Source organism: Nymphaea colorata, chromosome 1 (genome assembly GCF_008831285.2).
Source record: "Nymphaea colorata isolate Beijing-Zhang1983 chromosome 1, ASM883128v2, whole genome shotgun sequence".
In the NCBI taxonomy this organism is placed as follows: domain Eukaryota; kingdom Viridiplantae; phylum Streptophyta; class Magnoliopsida; order Nymphaeales; family Nymphaeaceae; genus Nymphaea; species Nymphaea colorata.
In genome coordinates, this window is record NC_045138.2 from 38120628 (window position 1) to 38136035 (window position 15408).

Here is a 15408-nt window from a genome sequence, read left to right on the forward strand (position 1 = left end):
GGCTAAAATTTTCAAGCATTTTCAATATCCGGGTTCTTTGTTTAAGATGTTTTCGAAGTTCCTTGAATCGAAATACATGAGAGGGCGCGAAAGGGGCGGACGTGATTCAATAGAATAGAATGTAGCATATCTACCATTTAATAAGTAGTATTTCAAAAATCTAATGACATTTAATAAGTAGTATTTCAAAAATCTAATGATCATATTTGCAAAATCAGTCAGTCTGCTCAACCAACTATGTTATATTCTTGAGATAGTTGTAAATTTAGTTTTTTTTTTAAAAAAAAAATCGCCTTGATTACTTTTTAGTGGTTATTAACGGTTCTTTACTTTTTTTTTTAATTCATTGAATTACATAATTTAGTTATGGTTGTCTAACAGAAATTCTGGTTTCTCTTAGGGCATGTTTGGATGACAATTAAAATTGGATTCATGAAAAAAAAGGACCAGTTTTGTTAAAATGACGTTTTCGAAAGGGAGTTAACAATTTGACCCCCTTCGATTTTTCACCAAAAAATGCTGTTTGGTTGCCATGGAAACGCATAATTAAACTAACTTTCAAAAATTGATTAAAGGACCAATGTTTTAAAGTCCACACTCTTTTCGCTATCCTTACAAACGACGCTTTCATTATGCATCAACTTACATATTGATATCCTTCTTTTTTACAATACAAAGAGTTGTCACTACGAAAGGTCAAAACTGAAACTGGCCACTCACCGGCCCAGCTCGGCCATTGCGCCAACTCCTTTATACATGCCATTTGGTAGTGGGTCGTATGTCCCTAAATTAGTTTTCATTTATATATTTTAGAAGATCGTGTTATGACGAGAGGTATGCTCGATCACATGTGGAAGCGTTTCTCAGTATTGGAAGCACAGCTTTTGCGTTATGGTGCCTTTAAGAAGCTGGCCAACGTGAGGCCGAAAGAATCGGATCATGTCGGCCGATAAAAGCTGATATATTGATAGAAAGGAGCTTACATTAATAAAAAGTGGACAAAAAAACAAAGTCATTTTAAAGGCCGATATGCTCCGATTTGAAATTTTGTGTGTTGCTGATGCGCATCATTTTCAATTTTCTTAATACGTCTGAAACTGATATTTACAACATTCCACTTCACATCAAATAAGTCCATTGGACAACTTGAGTTTATTTTATTATTTTTACGTTGCAGTCCCCGGCCTTTATTTTTCAACTAGCAAAAGAAAGTACAAAAATAACTAATTTGATAAATCTTTATCAATTAAGCACAACATGCTAGTCATGACCATGAAACTAAATTGAATAAACAACACTTGCTGATAAAATGTCGGGAGCCTTTCATTTTCAGACTTATCTTTTGCTTATAATTTTTAAAAAGTCCTTTTTCTTTTGCACATTTTCAAGAAAACTGTCCTTACATTGCTAAATTATACTCTTACCCTCTTAGCTAAGGTTTACAGTTTCCCAATTAACAAAAGATTCAGTGATCCAAATCTTTATTTGATAGTTTTCATGAAAAATGCAAAAGGCGACTTTGGATCGTAAATCATGCGGAGAAGGATGGCCTGAAAATGAAAAAAATTTCCCAAAATTTAAATTATAAACTATATTCATGAGAGAGAGAAGAGTTGAAAAAAAACTTGCATGACGTTCATAAGTTAAATTCGACGTGTTGGTGAGCTGATGTTCGTGTAGGCGTTGCGTCGTGTCCAACTCAGGCGTCCCGTCCGAGTTCGGGGAAAAATGCGATGGGTGACGTCCCACGACGCATATTCCATGTCAAATCTCCAATTAATAATCCCACTAACATTAGTGTGACATGCATATTCTTCGTCAACTACTCATTAGAAAAAGAAAACCCTTCTTTCAATATGTGTAAATCGATTCTCAGACTGAAAATAACGCCATAAAGTCGCTTTCCCGTTTTAATTTTTAAGAAGATGAATCCATTTTCAGCGAAGATCGAACCAATGGTGGAGCCAGAAACATTTGAATGAGAGCACGTTAACTTGCAACTTTTATAAAGGGCAGCTAGTGTGTAAACAAGTAAAAATATAAGATATTAATATGAAAATAAATAGTTTATGTGGCACTGGTGTGGGCAATTGCCCACTTGTGCCTCACGCTGGCGTGGACCCTTGCTGTTTCGGGCAATGGTTGAATCGAGGGGCAAAAAAGTCATTTTACTTTTTAAAAAAAAGATATAATAATATTTATTTGATTGAGTTGTTTGTGAATTTGTAAAAAAAGACAAGGGCCTCTGGTTATATTGCAAAAAGTGAGGATCAATTCATTATTCGCCCAAAGGTTCGGCTTCCTTTCCTAAAGGTTTCTATGATAAGCACTAATTGGTTTTTAATGAGGATCCAAGTTATGAAATCTGTTATTGAGATTTTTTTTTTTTTTTTTCCTTTGACCAAGTATACTCGGTTCGATTAGCGTAACCGTTCTCATTTGCTCGAGGTGCAAGCTACAATAATGTGATTGCAACCAAAGCAAATGCTGAAAAAAGGAACATCAATCTTTTATTTGTATGAACCATTTTGGAAGAAGGTCAATGACACTGTTCCGCCTTCTTGATATTGATGAAGAAGGTAATCCTTAAATTTATGACACAGGGGACTTCCATGTTTACGATACTAACAGGGCGTTTGATGAAGTCGAAATTGTGGAATTCGAGAATTAAAATTCTCATTTTCATGAAATAAGAACTGTGTTATCAAACAAAGAATTTTGATTTCAGAATTATAGATTCATTCTTGAACCAAAACTTAGCTTGCATGAAGTCTAGATCCGCTGGTGTTACCTGTTGTATCATCACATATTAACAATTTAATGAGATAAGCTTCCCTAGAAGGCGTAAGATATACATGTTATACGAAACTTGATCAAATCCAATGTTCAACGTATCGATCAAGTTATCCGAATTGGAGTTTTTTTTTTAAAGTTAGTTTCATCTTTAAGGAACAATGCTCATAGGTTACTTTCTTACCGGGTACTATCTTCATTATGATATCAAAATATAATCTTAATTATACATACTCGTAGCTCAAGCCAACAAACAATGGCTCTCTCATCAATGCAATTGGGCACTCTACGATTTTGAGATTTGAGTATTTCTATGGGCAGTTGCCCACACAAACTTTACTTATTTTTATGTTAATAATTTCATATATTTGGTTGTTTATAAATATGGGTGCCCAAGTTATTGAACTAGTGCCCCTACTTCTGGCTCCATTAGAATTCCGACACGACATGCACTGAAGTAAATATCATGGAAGTCCGAACCATTTACATTCTTAGCTTCATTGTCAAGGAAGGAACAGTGGCTTTTTGGTCGTTTAGTTCATTGAATTCAGGGAAAAATGCGATGGATGACGTCCCACGGTGCATATTCTACGTCAAAGCTCCACATTGATAATCCCACAAACATTAGCATGTGACATGCATATTCTAAGTCAACTACTCGTTTGAAAGGAAAACATTTCTTTTAACCTGTGTAAATCGATTCTCAGCCAAGTATCTGCTGAAAATATCACCAAACAGTCCCGTTCGTCTAAGAAAATCACGAAATTTGTCATTCAAAAAATATTTGTTTTAGTGTTTCATGAATTTATCACATTTTTTAAAGCAAACTTACAATGTATTACTGCTGCCAAACTGCCCGTTCGTGTAACCTTTTATGCTTTCAAGTGTTTAAATTTGATCAAGGCGCGTACAAAATGTTACGTAATGTGATTGCATCCAAAAAAGAATGCTTTAAAAAAGTATCAATCTTGTCATTACATGAATCAATTTGGAAAGTCAATGCTACTGTTGCGCGTTCTTAATATCGATGATGATGGAAACGTTTAAACTTATCACAAGAGCTTGCAGACAGGAGACTTCCATACATAGAGGCTTGCTATTCTTCTACATACATACACATGTTTATACAAATAAATAATTCATTTTATCAGAAGATCAGCTGCCCTTATGCTTAAAGAATATAAGCATTGTAAAACACTCGAACAAATTCAATGTTCAATGTTTTCAAGTTATTGGAATTCGAGTTCCCTTTGTCCTTACAGTTTCATTCTTAAGGAACAATTATTAATGGGTCACTAATTTAACAACATATGAACTGAATGATATTCACGACTCAAGCCAACAAACAACAGCTCTCGCATCGATCAATGCAATCGGGCACTTCACAATTTGTAGATCATCGAAGCCCGAACAGTCTGTATTCTTAGCTTTATATCTTCAAGGAACTGCGGCTCGAAAGGTCAAGGGGGGAAAACCAGCGTCCTCATCAATGCGCTGCTATAAACGATGTCCGCCATTACCAAGATTCTTCTTGAGAACGAATCTTTTCAGGCGACGAAAATAACCAGAAGGTCGACAAGGAGTCATCACGAAATCGTCAGCTCACTTTTTCTTTCTCCCAACACGGCATCGTCATCCCCAGTGCACTTTTTTCTTCCTCTTTCAATTCTCGTTGCTGGTACACCTGCGAGCTTATTCGTAATCCCATGGGCGGTGATCTCTCTCTTTTATATATATATATATATATATATATATATATAAAGCTCTAAATCATGTTCTGTGGGCTGTTAACCATGGGGAGGTTCTGAGTCAATGTTCAATATTCTCTGCATCTAAAACCAAAAGATCTACAAGTGGTACTTTTTTTCAACTATCCATGGCAGTTCGTAGATCCCATAACACTTTTAGTTTATATTAAAAAACTTTTTGTGAAGACAAAATTAAAAATAAAAAAAGTAAAAAGATTAAAGAGAACATTTTTTTTATAAATTACCAAAATATCCTTCTCTTCTTTAATGGGCACATACCTTTTTCTCGTTAAGTGTTGGTAATTACTTACATGAATTTTAAAAAGGATTTTATTTTTATATTAAATTTTTAAATAAAATTTTTCATTCCTTAAAAATTAAAAGTTTATAATTAGTGTCCTAGAATTTTGATTTTCTGTCTGGGCGCCTAAGTCGAAGATAATTGAATAAAGCAGTTAAGTGGGGTTGTTGCTGGCTGCCCATAGGTATGATATGTAGATCAGCACGCGCGCAGATAAAGCTTTGTCTTAACTCGTAACGGCAGTCAAGGTTGGCGCCTGCTTGACTTTGTGCTCCATCACGTCCTGCCAAGGTCGGCTTGATCTTTCAACATCAACCACGAGTCAAGCCCAACAACGTCCAAAACCCGGAGCCATGTGTAGGGGCCAGCTGCAATCATAGACGCCATGGAGGCTCAATTGTTGGGTATTTGCAAACGGCTAGGCTCAAATAATTATGGGACACTTAAAATGTAATTTTTCAGAGTCAGTGTAGGCAATTGCCCCCACAAACCCTACACCGAGGCCGACGTCGAGCACCCTTGCATTGAAATGAAAGGTAAGCTTCTTTGATGTCATTTACATGATCTTGGAGATGCAAAACAATTAAACATTCCCTAACATACTAAAGGAAATACTCAATTTCCTCTCTCTCTCTCTCTCTCTCTCTCTCTCTAACAAGTAAAAAAATGCCCCCCAATTTTTTGATGAATTTAAAAGAACTTGAAATTTTGATTTTAAATTGCCGTAACATTTAATTTGTGCATCAAATTTTGATAAATCTTTTTTTTTTTTTCCATTCGCATAAAGTTTTTGAATACCTCCTTGAAGTGATCAAACTTAAGCCAGCCAAATTCTAGACAAACTGGTTCATTAATGCCAGACGACGATAAATTAGTAGATCGAGTGGCATTAAATATACATAGGACCATTTAAGTCTCCATGGCAGATGTGATTATCCACTTCATATTTACGTGGGCAGATGTGATTTACATAGAGAACAGGCGGCTTTTCCGGTGCAAACTTCTTCACTGAGAAAAAGAATCTTATTTCTTAAATGTTTTTCTTAAAATCAACATATATATATATATATATATATATATATTAGCATTAATTTTCATGGCTATGGATTTGTAACAGTAACACCACAAATTTTTAGAAATATCAGATTGAGATGTTCATCGAACAGAGCCGCAAAATTCGCAATCTGGATCAAGCAAACAACGTGAACCAGTGTTATTGAAGTTTAGAAGATATTTGAAAATAAGCTTGTAAATAAGACAAACTACCCAGAAGAACGAGAGGAGCGGCGTTGCTCGCAGCAGAAAGACAAAGAAAGAGTCAATCAAGACTTTGGACCAATTTGTAAGTAATACGACATTTACGTCTCTTTCCACGCCACCCAGGGCGGGGTCAGTGTCATCTTCTTCCTTCTTGGATTTCAACATGGCTTTTACGATTCCTATAGCCAGTTCTGGAATCTTCTTTAAAGCAAAATAACGAGAAAAAGAAAAAAAAAAATTAATGAGATGAACATTTTCAGGTTGAGCTTGAACTCTGCATGATATGGCATCCACGATTAATGACGTTGATCCATTATTCTTTGTCAACAGTTAATTAACAATGAATATTCTTTGTCAACCTTCACTGACAGTTAAGTTTCTAATTAATTAATTAATTCCCATTTAATTAGAGTTTGACAATTTGTACAGCTTATTTTAACATGACATCTTTATTTTTTATTTAAATTGATGACAAGGGAACTTCATGAAGATCGGCATCATCGTAGCTCGCTTCTGGCCTTATATGTAAGCTTTACATTCTTTCTAGGGCAAAAGGAGGTCGGTCCCCTGAAAGCGAAGAAAAACAAAAAAGTACCTTGAATATTCTTATCAACTAGAGTGCCATGCATCTACTATTTACCGTTTAGATGAGCAGCACTCATGGTGATCGAACCAACAATCGGACTTTAAACGGATCACCAATCCGACCAGCTATGCTATGCCCCTCAGGTCTTCATGCAAGATGAGAGACATTGATAAGTAAAGTTTGTTTAATATGCGTGTAATTGGTTTTCATTGAGAGGTGTGACAATGACATATAAAGTTAAACATGTTTAATGTGGTTATGATTTATTGTGCGGATATTTTTATTGGATCAGACAAGAAAATGGGTGTGAATTTTCTTAAGTACTTGGAGTCTGATTCAGATCGAAATTCCGGCTAGCCACCGATAAATTATTTTTTAACCTTTGAAGTATTTTTTACCGACTTTTTGTTGAGTCGCACCGATGCATTTGCAGAATGTGAACATAAAAAAATAACCCATGTAGTGCAGGTCGCCATTTGACAGTATCAGTCGTAAGTGACCTGAACTTGTAAAAAATCCTAAAGATGAAGCACTGTTTCGGGATTGACATAAAAATATTGGACCTTGTAAATTAGTATTTTATGTTTAACCTTATAGGCCGATGGTTACTTATTCGATTGAGTTGCGTGAAAAGATTAATTATGTTTTCTTTATTTTTTTTAATTAAGGTGGTCCGTGTCAGGTAGGTGGTAAAAGAAAAAAGGGGAACGGATTTTTTTTTAATGCTCAAATTTAGTCCATAGGTTTTCATATTATTTTATATATTTAATTCACAAATAGTGGCCGATTAATGAAATTCTAGTCGTCAATTTAATTTTTATAAGGGTTAAGTAAATACAAATGTATGACATTTTAGTTGAGATCCTGAAATGAAAGAGCTTTGAACCCACGACACAGACAAACGTTAACCAGCTAATTTACATAACAAAAAATACATCTAAGCCTTGATTTCTTTTAATTAACGGGAGAAAAAAGGTAGTTAATTGAAAGAAATTTATATTTAACCATGTCCTTGTTATATAGCCAAAATTGGAGCATGCTTTTATGAAAAACCACAGCACTTTCGTTTACAATTCCCATTTCATTAGAGCAGTGAGAAGCAACAGTTAAATCTGCTGCGGATAACATCTCTACAATCTCTCTTCTTTATAGAGAGAAGGCACAGAAACAACCATACGACAGACGAGCCTATTTCCATTACGCTTTCACATTTATTCTTTTTTGTTTTTTTAAATGTTTTTCAGAGAGCTCGGGAGGGCCGGCAGTGAAGAGCGGGACCGCTTCCTCTTTTCAACGCTTTCAGACGCTGGGTCTGAGGGAGGACCCACCGAGCAAATAATTTCTCTCTTACCTTAGCATCTCACGGAAAGTTTTGGTCTCGACGTCTGCATCAACCTCTGAAGAATAGATGGAAGGATGAGATTATTTCCTTCCAATTAACCCTTTAGTCTACCATCGCTACCCACTCTCTCTCTCCCTGTCTGGTGCCAAATTTTCTATAAAGCGTCGATATCATGGTTCCAATCGAGTCTCATCATCAATATCCCGGCTTCCTCCTTAAATGGTAGAGACCAGCCATCTCCCCTTCCTCTCAACACATCCACCATGTTCTTTCCAGTGAATGTCACTATGCCACCATTGATACCCCCATCTTTCTCCTGAATGGAGAAAACCCGTCCCTACTCCCTCCTGATTAAGAACATATTCTTAAAGCAAATGCCATTGTTCACGTCGAATCTCAAGAGCAGGAAGAAACCCATTTCCTGTCAAAACCCCATCTTCCCTCTGATTGTGGAGAACCCATCTCTCCTTTCCCCCATAGAAGCAAAATTCTCACACCCATCATCTTATTTTCCCAAATATCTTGTACTTCCATAGACAAGGAAGAGTACTCATTCGTCGTCTCCATTTAGTCTATACTACGCGCTCTTTCTGTCCTGTCCTCCTCCCCCTGGCGTAGGTGCTTCATTTGCTCGAGGAAAAAGAGGTTGGGAGCTGGGAAAAGAGGAAGAGAAGATGGAGGTCCAACAGAATAGGCCGGAGATGGCAGCAGGCTGGGCGAAGCAATCGATTGGCATGGGGTACGATTTCAATCAGGACATCAGCTTTCCGTTCTGCAAGGGAGCTGCCCCCCTCGTCCAACTGCACGATGAGCGCCGGACGGCGGTCGTTCCCGGCGGGATCCGCGTCCCGGACGTCTCCAAATCCATCAGGATTGTGGCCGGCGAAACACAGCGACTCACGACTGGCGTGCTATCCTTTGAAGAGGTTCGTCTCCCTTCTTTCGTTAAAATAATTTCTTGCCATCAGGCGCGCTTCTAAAGTACCTAATTACAGCTTTGGATTTCTTTTTATCAGAAAAGGAATCTCTCTGGACTTACGCTCTGTCCATGTACAGACTAGCGTTTCTGTATTTGATATTGGTTTAATCGTTAGATGAAACGTTTATGTTTTTTCTCAATAAATGGCGAATGAACCGATTGGTACTTGGTCTAATTGCACTAAAACTTAGTTCTAGTTAAATTGACTAAGGACATGATTCCATTTGATAGCTTTCAGAAAATCAGCTGGACCCGTATGAAATATTTGAGGCATGTTTTGGAGATTAGGAGCAAAAGATGACTCATGAATTGAAAACTTTCCATGAAAGTCGGAGAACCACAGAGAGAGAGAGAGAGAGAGAGAGAGAGAGAGAGAGACGTTCCTTTCCACGACCGAAGATCTTGTTTTCCATTTTTTTCAGCACGAAAGTTCGCCTCAGCCAGCCGAAGTTCTTTAGTCAAAACTTCCTTTTGGTTCCTTTTTTTTCTCTCTCTTTTCTTTTCCTGATTTATCTTTTCTCGTGTTGCAGATGTCAAAAAAATTCAATAAAGAGCAGCTCAAATTAACTGACAAAACCCCATCTGGTTTGTTTAATGCCATGTTTGGCTTTCATGGCCGTTGGCAAAATGATGCCTTTGCTACAAAGGGACTTGCCTTTGACGGGATTCACTCAGTACTTTACAGTATGGAGTTGGAAGCGGCAGATCTTAAATTACTGGATCACGTAAAGAAAGAAGTTCCATCTACATGGGATCCTGCTGCTTTGGCTAGGTAATCTCATTTCGTTCTTTCTACATATCAATTGAAAGTCCTCGTTGCTAGTTTTCTTAATTAGTATGCACTTTTTACATGATATTCTTATGAAGATGTTCCTTACTGTAAGTATTACCGAGTACGTCTTGGGTGATCTTTCTTTTCTTATGAAGATGTTCCTTAATGTAAGTATTACCTAGTACGTCTTGGACGATGGTTTTTTATGAAAGGTTTTTCTTCATAAATAAATCAAATTGCTTTGTGTTCGGTTTTCATGGACTGCGTTAAACTTTTGCCAATTCTAATAGCCAAAAGAATCCATAAATACTAGGAAGCATATCTGACATAAATTAGACCTTTTAATGAATATTAAGGTTGTGAATCTTATGATACTCCACTGGAAAGGCTTCTCGGGAGATATAAAGACCAATCGATTCTTTTTCCCTCCATCTTTTCTTTTCCAAATCAGATTTTGTTTTGGGTGACGAGACTGTATATAGCACGTTATGGTACCTTAAGTAGCAAATTGGAACTAAACTCCGCTTTCAAGTTCTATATGTTTTTCCAAAGATGGAGCGGGTATCTGGGTCTGATACTTAACTTGTACAAAGGAATAATTAAATTAAAATTTAAGCAGAATAAGAAATCAGCTAATAATAACAGGGCTTTGAGCCATGTAAGGAGGGATAACATGAACCTTATCTTGGTTAGATATAGAATCTTTGAACGGTTAAACCTACCTATTATTACTTTTTCTCACTTCATTTGTTTACCTGCCATCTTAGTTATTTAATTTGTTTTTAGTTGGTTTCTTGTTTTTTCTAAATTTAGTTTGTCTCTGGTGTTCCCATCTTTAAGATCGTAATTCCTGCCATGCTCATGAGTTTACATGTTAAAGATTGTTTAAAGAAATTTTAGCTTAAATATAGCCAGTTTTTAAATTCTCTATTTCACGTAAACAAGATGTGTCGGCAGAGAAGTTTTCTTCTTCTTCTTCTTCTTCTTCTTCTTCTTCTTTTTTTTTTTTTGATTAAAGGATGCTTATGGCTAATCTCTTTGATCGATGCGTATAAGGCAACTTGATTTATTTTAATTTCTTGCCTCATCAGGTTTATAGAGAAATATGGGACTCATATTATAGTAGGTGTAAAAATGGGAGGTAAAGATGTTATTCATGTCAAGCAACAGTCCTGTTCATCCCTTCAGCCAGGTCATGTGCAAGAGCTATTGAAGAGGCTAGCTGATGATAGATTCTCATATGCTGATACTATCTCATCTGTAAACCAACAGGACCTGTCTTCAAGGATAGAGGTAGGTCTGGTCTAAGATTTTATTGTGAACCTCATATTTCTGCATTAACTTGATACAGAAGGCACCGTTCACTTGTCGAATTTGCAATAATGAAATGATCTACTAATCTCCAATCCTGAGTGCTTCATCCTTGTTTTCTAATGCGACAAGCTGTAATTAGTGTTGTCATCAGGCTTCATCTTGGAAGCTTAACAGGTTATGATTTTCATGCTAGTTTCTCTGACTGGACGAGGATATCTATTGCTTTCTTGGATTATCTATCTTTGTTTTGGAGACGTCTTCTTTAAATTTATTACAATTCAGTATTATTTCAAAGTTTTTTTTTGTAAAAAAGTAACATGTTTTAAAGGAAAAACAAGGGAAAAGTTTCACATAAAACAGTGGAATATGCCAAGGAAGTCCTTTCAAAAGAAAGCATTTATAAAGTAAAATACTATGCCCCATGAATTTATAAAAGCTTGGAAAATTTTAACCTTGACAAGGAAACTTCACATATTCACGTTATTTTTATTTCTACATCCTTTTCTACATCCTTTTCATGTGCTTTTATATCTGTTTGATCATCAAAATCTCATCAACAGTTTGCAGAATTGAACAAACTGATCAATTTTGTGATTCTATTTTTTATGCCAGGAACCGCAAGCCAGACCAGTCTGTAGACGCCGTGTATCATTTTCATTTGCACTTAAAACGATATCTCAGTCTGAGGTACTTAACTTTCTATCTGATCGACTATTTTGGCAGAAAACTTATTGATAATGACTACGGGTCTTGTGTCTAACAATGTCATGCAGCATGTTGTTAGCATATGTATTAGAAAAGGAGGTATAGATACTGGCCAAGGACACAACGAATGGTTGGCTACAATTCCACGCGCTCCAGATGTAATTTCAATGTCCTTTGTGCCTATAACTTCTCTTTTGAAAGGATTGCCTGGAAGTGAATTTTTAGGCGAGGCAATAAGGCTCTATTTAATACGTAAGTGATTAATCTTCTACTTGTTGAAGTTTCTTGCTGGTTTTACCACAATCTGTAATCACTTATATTCACTAATTACATGCGGAAACAAAATTTTTCTAGTGTCTAATTTCTTTAAAAACCTGAGTTTTCTTTACTCCAAGAAATGCCTTGATTTCTGTTGATTGGTAGCCTATCTTTTTAATGAGACAGTAACCTTTACTTTATTGTTCCTAATATTTCCAAGATAAGCCACAGCTAAATTGGTCCTGACAGTTGAATAAGCCAAGAGAACCTGTGAATTCACTTCAATCTGGTCTTATGTAATTTCAGATAAGCCAGCAAAAGGGGAGCTCCACAACTTTTTTGAATATCAGCATCAGAGGCAATGGATTCCCGCACCAGATGACAGTAAACAGCCTTGTCCTATAAAGCTTCAATTCACAATGTTGGGCCCAAAGCTCAATGTGAACACAAGACCTGTAAGTACTTGTTCTAGCCTAGACATTCTGTCAGATGCTTTATAAGAAGCTTTCATAGTTTGCTGCACACGTGTGCTTCTTCATGTAGCCTATAGCTGCTTATGCAAGAAATTTGTGAAAGCAAGTATAGTCAATCTTACAGTTCTGGACTGCTTCGATCATAGCCTTGTCCAGTTTATTGGAAAAGGAATTTGTTCTATTCTTCACTGAACTGTTCTATTCTTCACTGAACTCCTATCTGTACTTGACACTGGAACAGATTATGGAAAAGTTGTTTTCCAAGCAAAACAATTAGTGTTGTTGATGTGTTTATGATTGTTGTTTGTTTGCAGCTAATCAATATGAAATCATTACTTACAGGTTGACTCTGGAAAGAAACCTGTAACAGGAATCCGTCTGTTCCTAGAAGGAGATGTTATTGAAGAGAAGCTCACCATCCATATCCAACACCTCTCCTCACTACCTGCGTTCCTGATCCTCTCCAATGAGCTTGCCTATGGATCTGGTATTGTTAACGACAAGCGCCAGATTAAGCCTCTGAGCTGGAGACACTGTTCACATGTATGTATTGCACCCGTTGAGTGCACTCTGGCTATGACTGACAAATCGGCCTGGATAGTAACACGCGCAAACTTGGAGGTGCAGAAAATTCAAAAGAAGAAGGTGCTCTTCCTTAAGCTTGGCTTTTCACTCGTGGAGAATGCTAAGGTTCAGCGGTCCGAATGGGGTAGAGCATCAACTCCAACTAATAAATCAGGTACATTTTCCAGAGGGTTAAGCAAGCGCATTGGAATCAGTCAGGCACCAGTAGCAGCAGAAGAGTTGGACTTGATTTCAGAAGCCCTTCCTAGTAGTTTAGCACCCCGTGCAGGAGGACCAAGGACACCAAAGACACTGAAGTATGTGGACACAAGAGAAGTAGCAAGAGGGCCAGATCATTTTCCGGGATATTGGGTGGTGACAGGAGCGAAGTTATGTGCAGAAGATGGTAAGATGTCACTGCGGGTGAAGTACTCTCTGCTAACTACGTCTGATGATGAAGATGCATAACCAGAGATAGCGGATGGAAAAAATAAAAAAGGCCACCAAATGATTTTACAATGTTTTGAATGATGTGGATCGTGGACATTTGAATCTGTTAGTGTGAGGCCTTTTCCTGTAAATAATGCTTTGTTGTTTGAGGTGACTGCAGTGTATTCTGTAAAAATGGTTCCGCTTATGCGGGCATGACTTTTTGTGAGACGTTCATAGAACTCTGAAGAGGTTGTACATGTTTGGCAAATAGCCGGTTTTCCCATTGGTTTAGAGTGCATAATTAGTTTGTTTCCATCTGTTATATTCGAGTAATCGGAGACTGCTCAATCTGTCTAGAAACTCATTCAAGATTTAGGTACACAAACTGTAAAACCATCTGAAAATTTATACATGAGAATATCTTTCACAGTAAGAAAATCCTGCAATAAACTTGACACAAACTAGAATGCAAAACCATCTACTTTTTCATATGTAATTACATTAAGATGTCTTTCAGGATCAAATATTCATCAAATTCAGTAAGAAAATCCTGCAGCGAAACCGATTTGAGTAGTTGAATTTGTAGACCGATGGGTATGGATCGTCTCCCAACTGTCTTTAACTCCTTACCGACTAGAGAAAATGGGGGAGAAGTTTGGAGCGCCAAACCGGGTCCCCTGAATTGGACTCAAATCCAACCCATTAACGCGGAAACGTCCTAAACCTCGCATAAATCACAGTGGAGAGAGAAAGCGAGGGGAGGAGAGGGGAAGAAGAAGAAAGCACAAGAAGAAGAAGAAGAAATGGAAGATGTGATAACGGATTTCCCTCCGCCTTCCCGTCTCTTCTTCGATGACCTCAACAACTTCTCCTCGCTTCCTCAACCCCTCCCTTCCCCCTTCCTCCTCCTCTCCAACCCTAACCCTAATGCCGAGCCCTCCTCGCCGTTGGAACCCTCCTTGCTGATCGTCGCCGTCTCTCGCCCGTCCACCTTCCTCCTCCACCACCTCCGCGGAAGAGCCCTCGTCGGAACCCTGGTTCTCCCCGAATTTTCCGTTGCCGCGAACTCTCTCGACTCCTCCTCCCTGGACAACAACTCCGCCCACCTCTACGCCCTCGACACCGCTCCCGGCGTGCTTCTCGCGCTGATTCAGTATCAGATCCCTCCGGAGAGGTCTTCAGCGGTCGCGAAGGTCGTCTTCGAGAAGATTCGACCGAAGAGAGTATTGATTCTGTCGTCGATTCAGAGTATGAACTTCAGAGGTAAGATCTATAACGACGAGCGCTTCGCATTTAAGCTCGAAACCCTAGAGCAGAGACTCGACCCAGAGGGTCCTTTGGTGAGAGAATTGAGTTACTTTCCGTCTGGTAGTTTAATCGAAGGAATCGCGGCTTCGTTGTTGGCTGCCTGTCAGGTTCGGAAGATTAAGGGGACATTGGTAGTGTCTTGGCCGGAGTCGCAGGTTTCTGTGGTTCTGTTAAGGTCTGTCCTGAGGAACATAGTGGGTGGTCTGGATTTTAGTCCCAGTTTGGAGACATCTCCGTTTAAAGATGTTCTTGCTGAGTCTGAAATGTACATATGATCTTACTTGTCTTCCAATTTATTGGTTATGTTGTGAGTTCATACATTTACATGAAGCAGATTTTCTACGAGTTCTAGGCTTTTTGCACAAATTGGTTTTGAGAGATGGGAAAAAGACTTAGCTGGTTGGTTTTGTTCTTTGTGGAGGACTGGTCTGGATTATGAAATACTTCTAAAACAACTGGAGTTCTAACGTTTTTTGTTTACACAGTTCATTCCTCATGGGTTTGTGTGGCACTTGGAGATTGAAAGAGAGAATTTCTGAAGTTTATGAATGTCTGAGCTGACAGGAATTTAGC

At 37.9% G+C, this 15408-nt stretch overlaps 2 protein-coding genes across 2 annotated transcripts; both read left to right on the forward strand.

Moving 5' to 3' along the window:
* Nucleotides 1-8139: 8139 nt before the first annotated feature.
* LOC116263733 (MACPF domain-containing protein NSL1-like) lies at nucleotides 8140-13810 on the forward strand. The gene is made up of 7 exons (XM_031643486.2): nucleotides 8140-8956; nucleotides 9540-9781; nucleotides 10873-11074; nucleotides 11708-11782; nucleotides 11869-12052; nucleotides 12365-12513; nucleotides 12874-13810. Exons 1-7 carry the CDS (start codon nucleotides 8705-8707, stop codon nucleotides 13561-13563), a joined length of 1794 nt encoding a protein of 597 aa, XP_031499346.1. The 5' UTR covers nucleotides 8140-8704; the 3' UTR covers nucleotides 13564-13810.
* Nucleotides 13811-14266: 456 nt separating this feature from the next.
* LOC116251319 (uncharacterized) lies at nucleotides 14267-15186 on the forward strand. Its single transcript, XM_031625519.2, has one exon. The coding sequence runs from the start codon at nucleotides 14331-14333 to the stop codon at nucleotides 15108-15110; it is 780 nt and encodes a 259-aa protein (XP_031481379.1). The 5' UTR covers nucleotides 14267-14330; the 3' UTR covers nucleotides 15111-15186.
* Nucleotides 15187-15408: the final 222 nt, after the last annotated feature.

What these genes read in the sequence shown, in the direction of transcription:
- LOC116251319 (XM_031625519.2), top strand. Translation starts at nt 14,331, where the DNA reads ATGGAAGATGTGATAACGGATTTCCCTCCGCCTTCCCGTCTCTTCTTC.
- LOC116263733 (XM_031643486.2), top strand. Translation starts at nt 8,705, where the DNA reads ATGGAGGTCCAACAGAATAGGCCGGAGATGGCAGCAGGCTGGGCGAAG. An exon ending in ACCTGTCTTCAAGGATAGAG is followed by an intron (nt 11,075 to 11,707) that starts GTAGGTCTGGTC and finishes TTTTTATGCCAG; the next exon opens with GAACCGCAAGCCAGACCAGT. An exon ending in TCAATGTGAACACAAGACCT is followed by an intron (nt 12,514 to 12,873) that starts GTAAGTACTTGT and finishes CATTACTTACAG; the next exon opens with GTTGACTCTGGAAAGAAACC.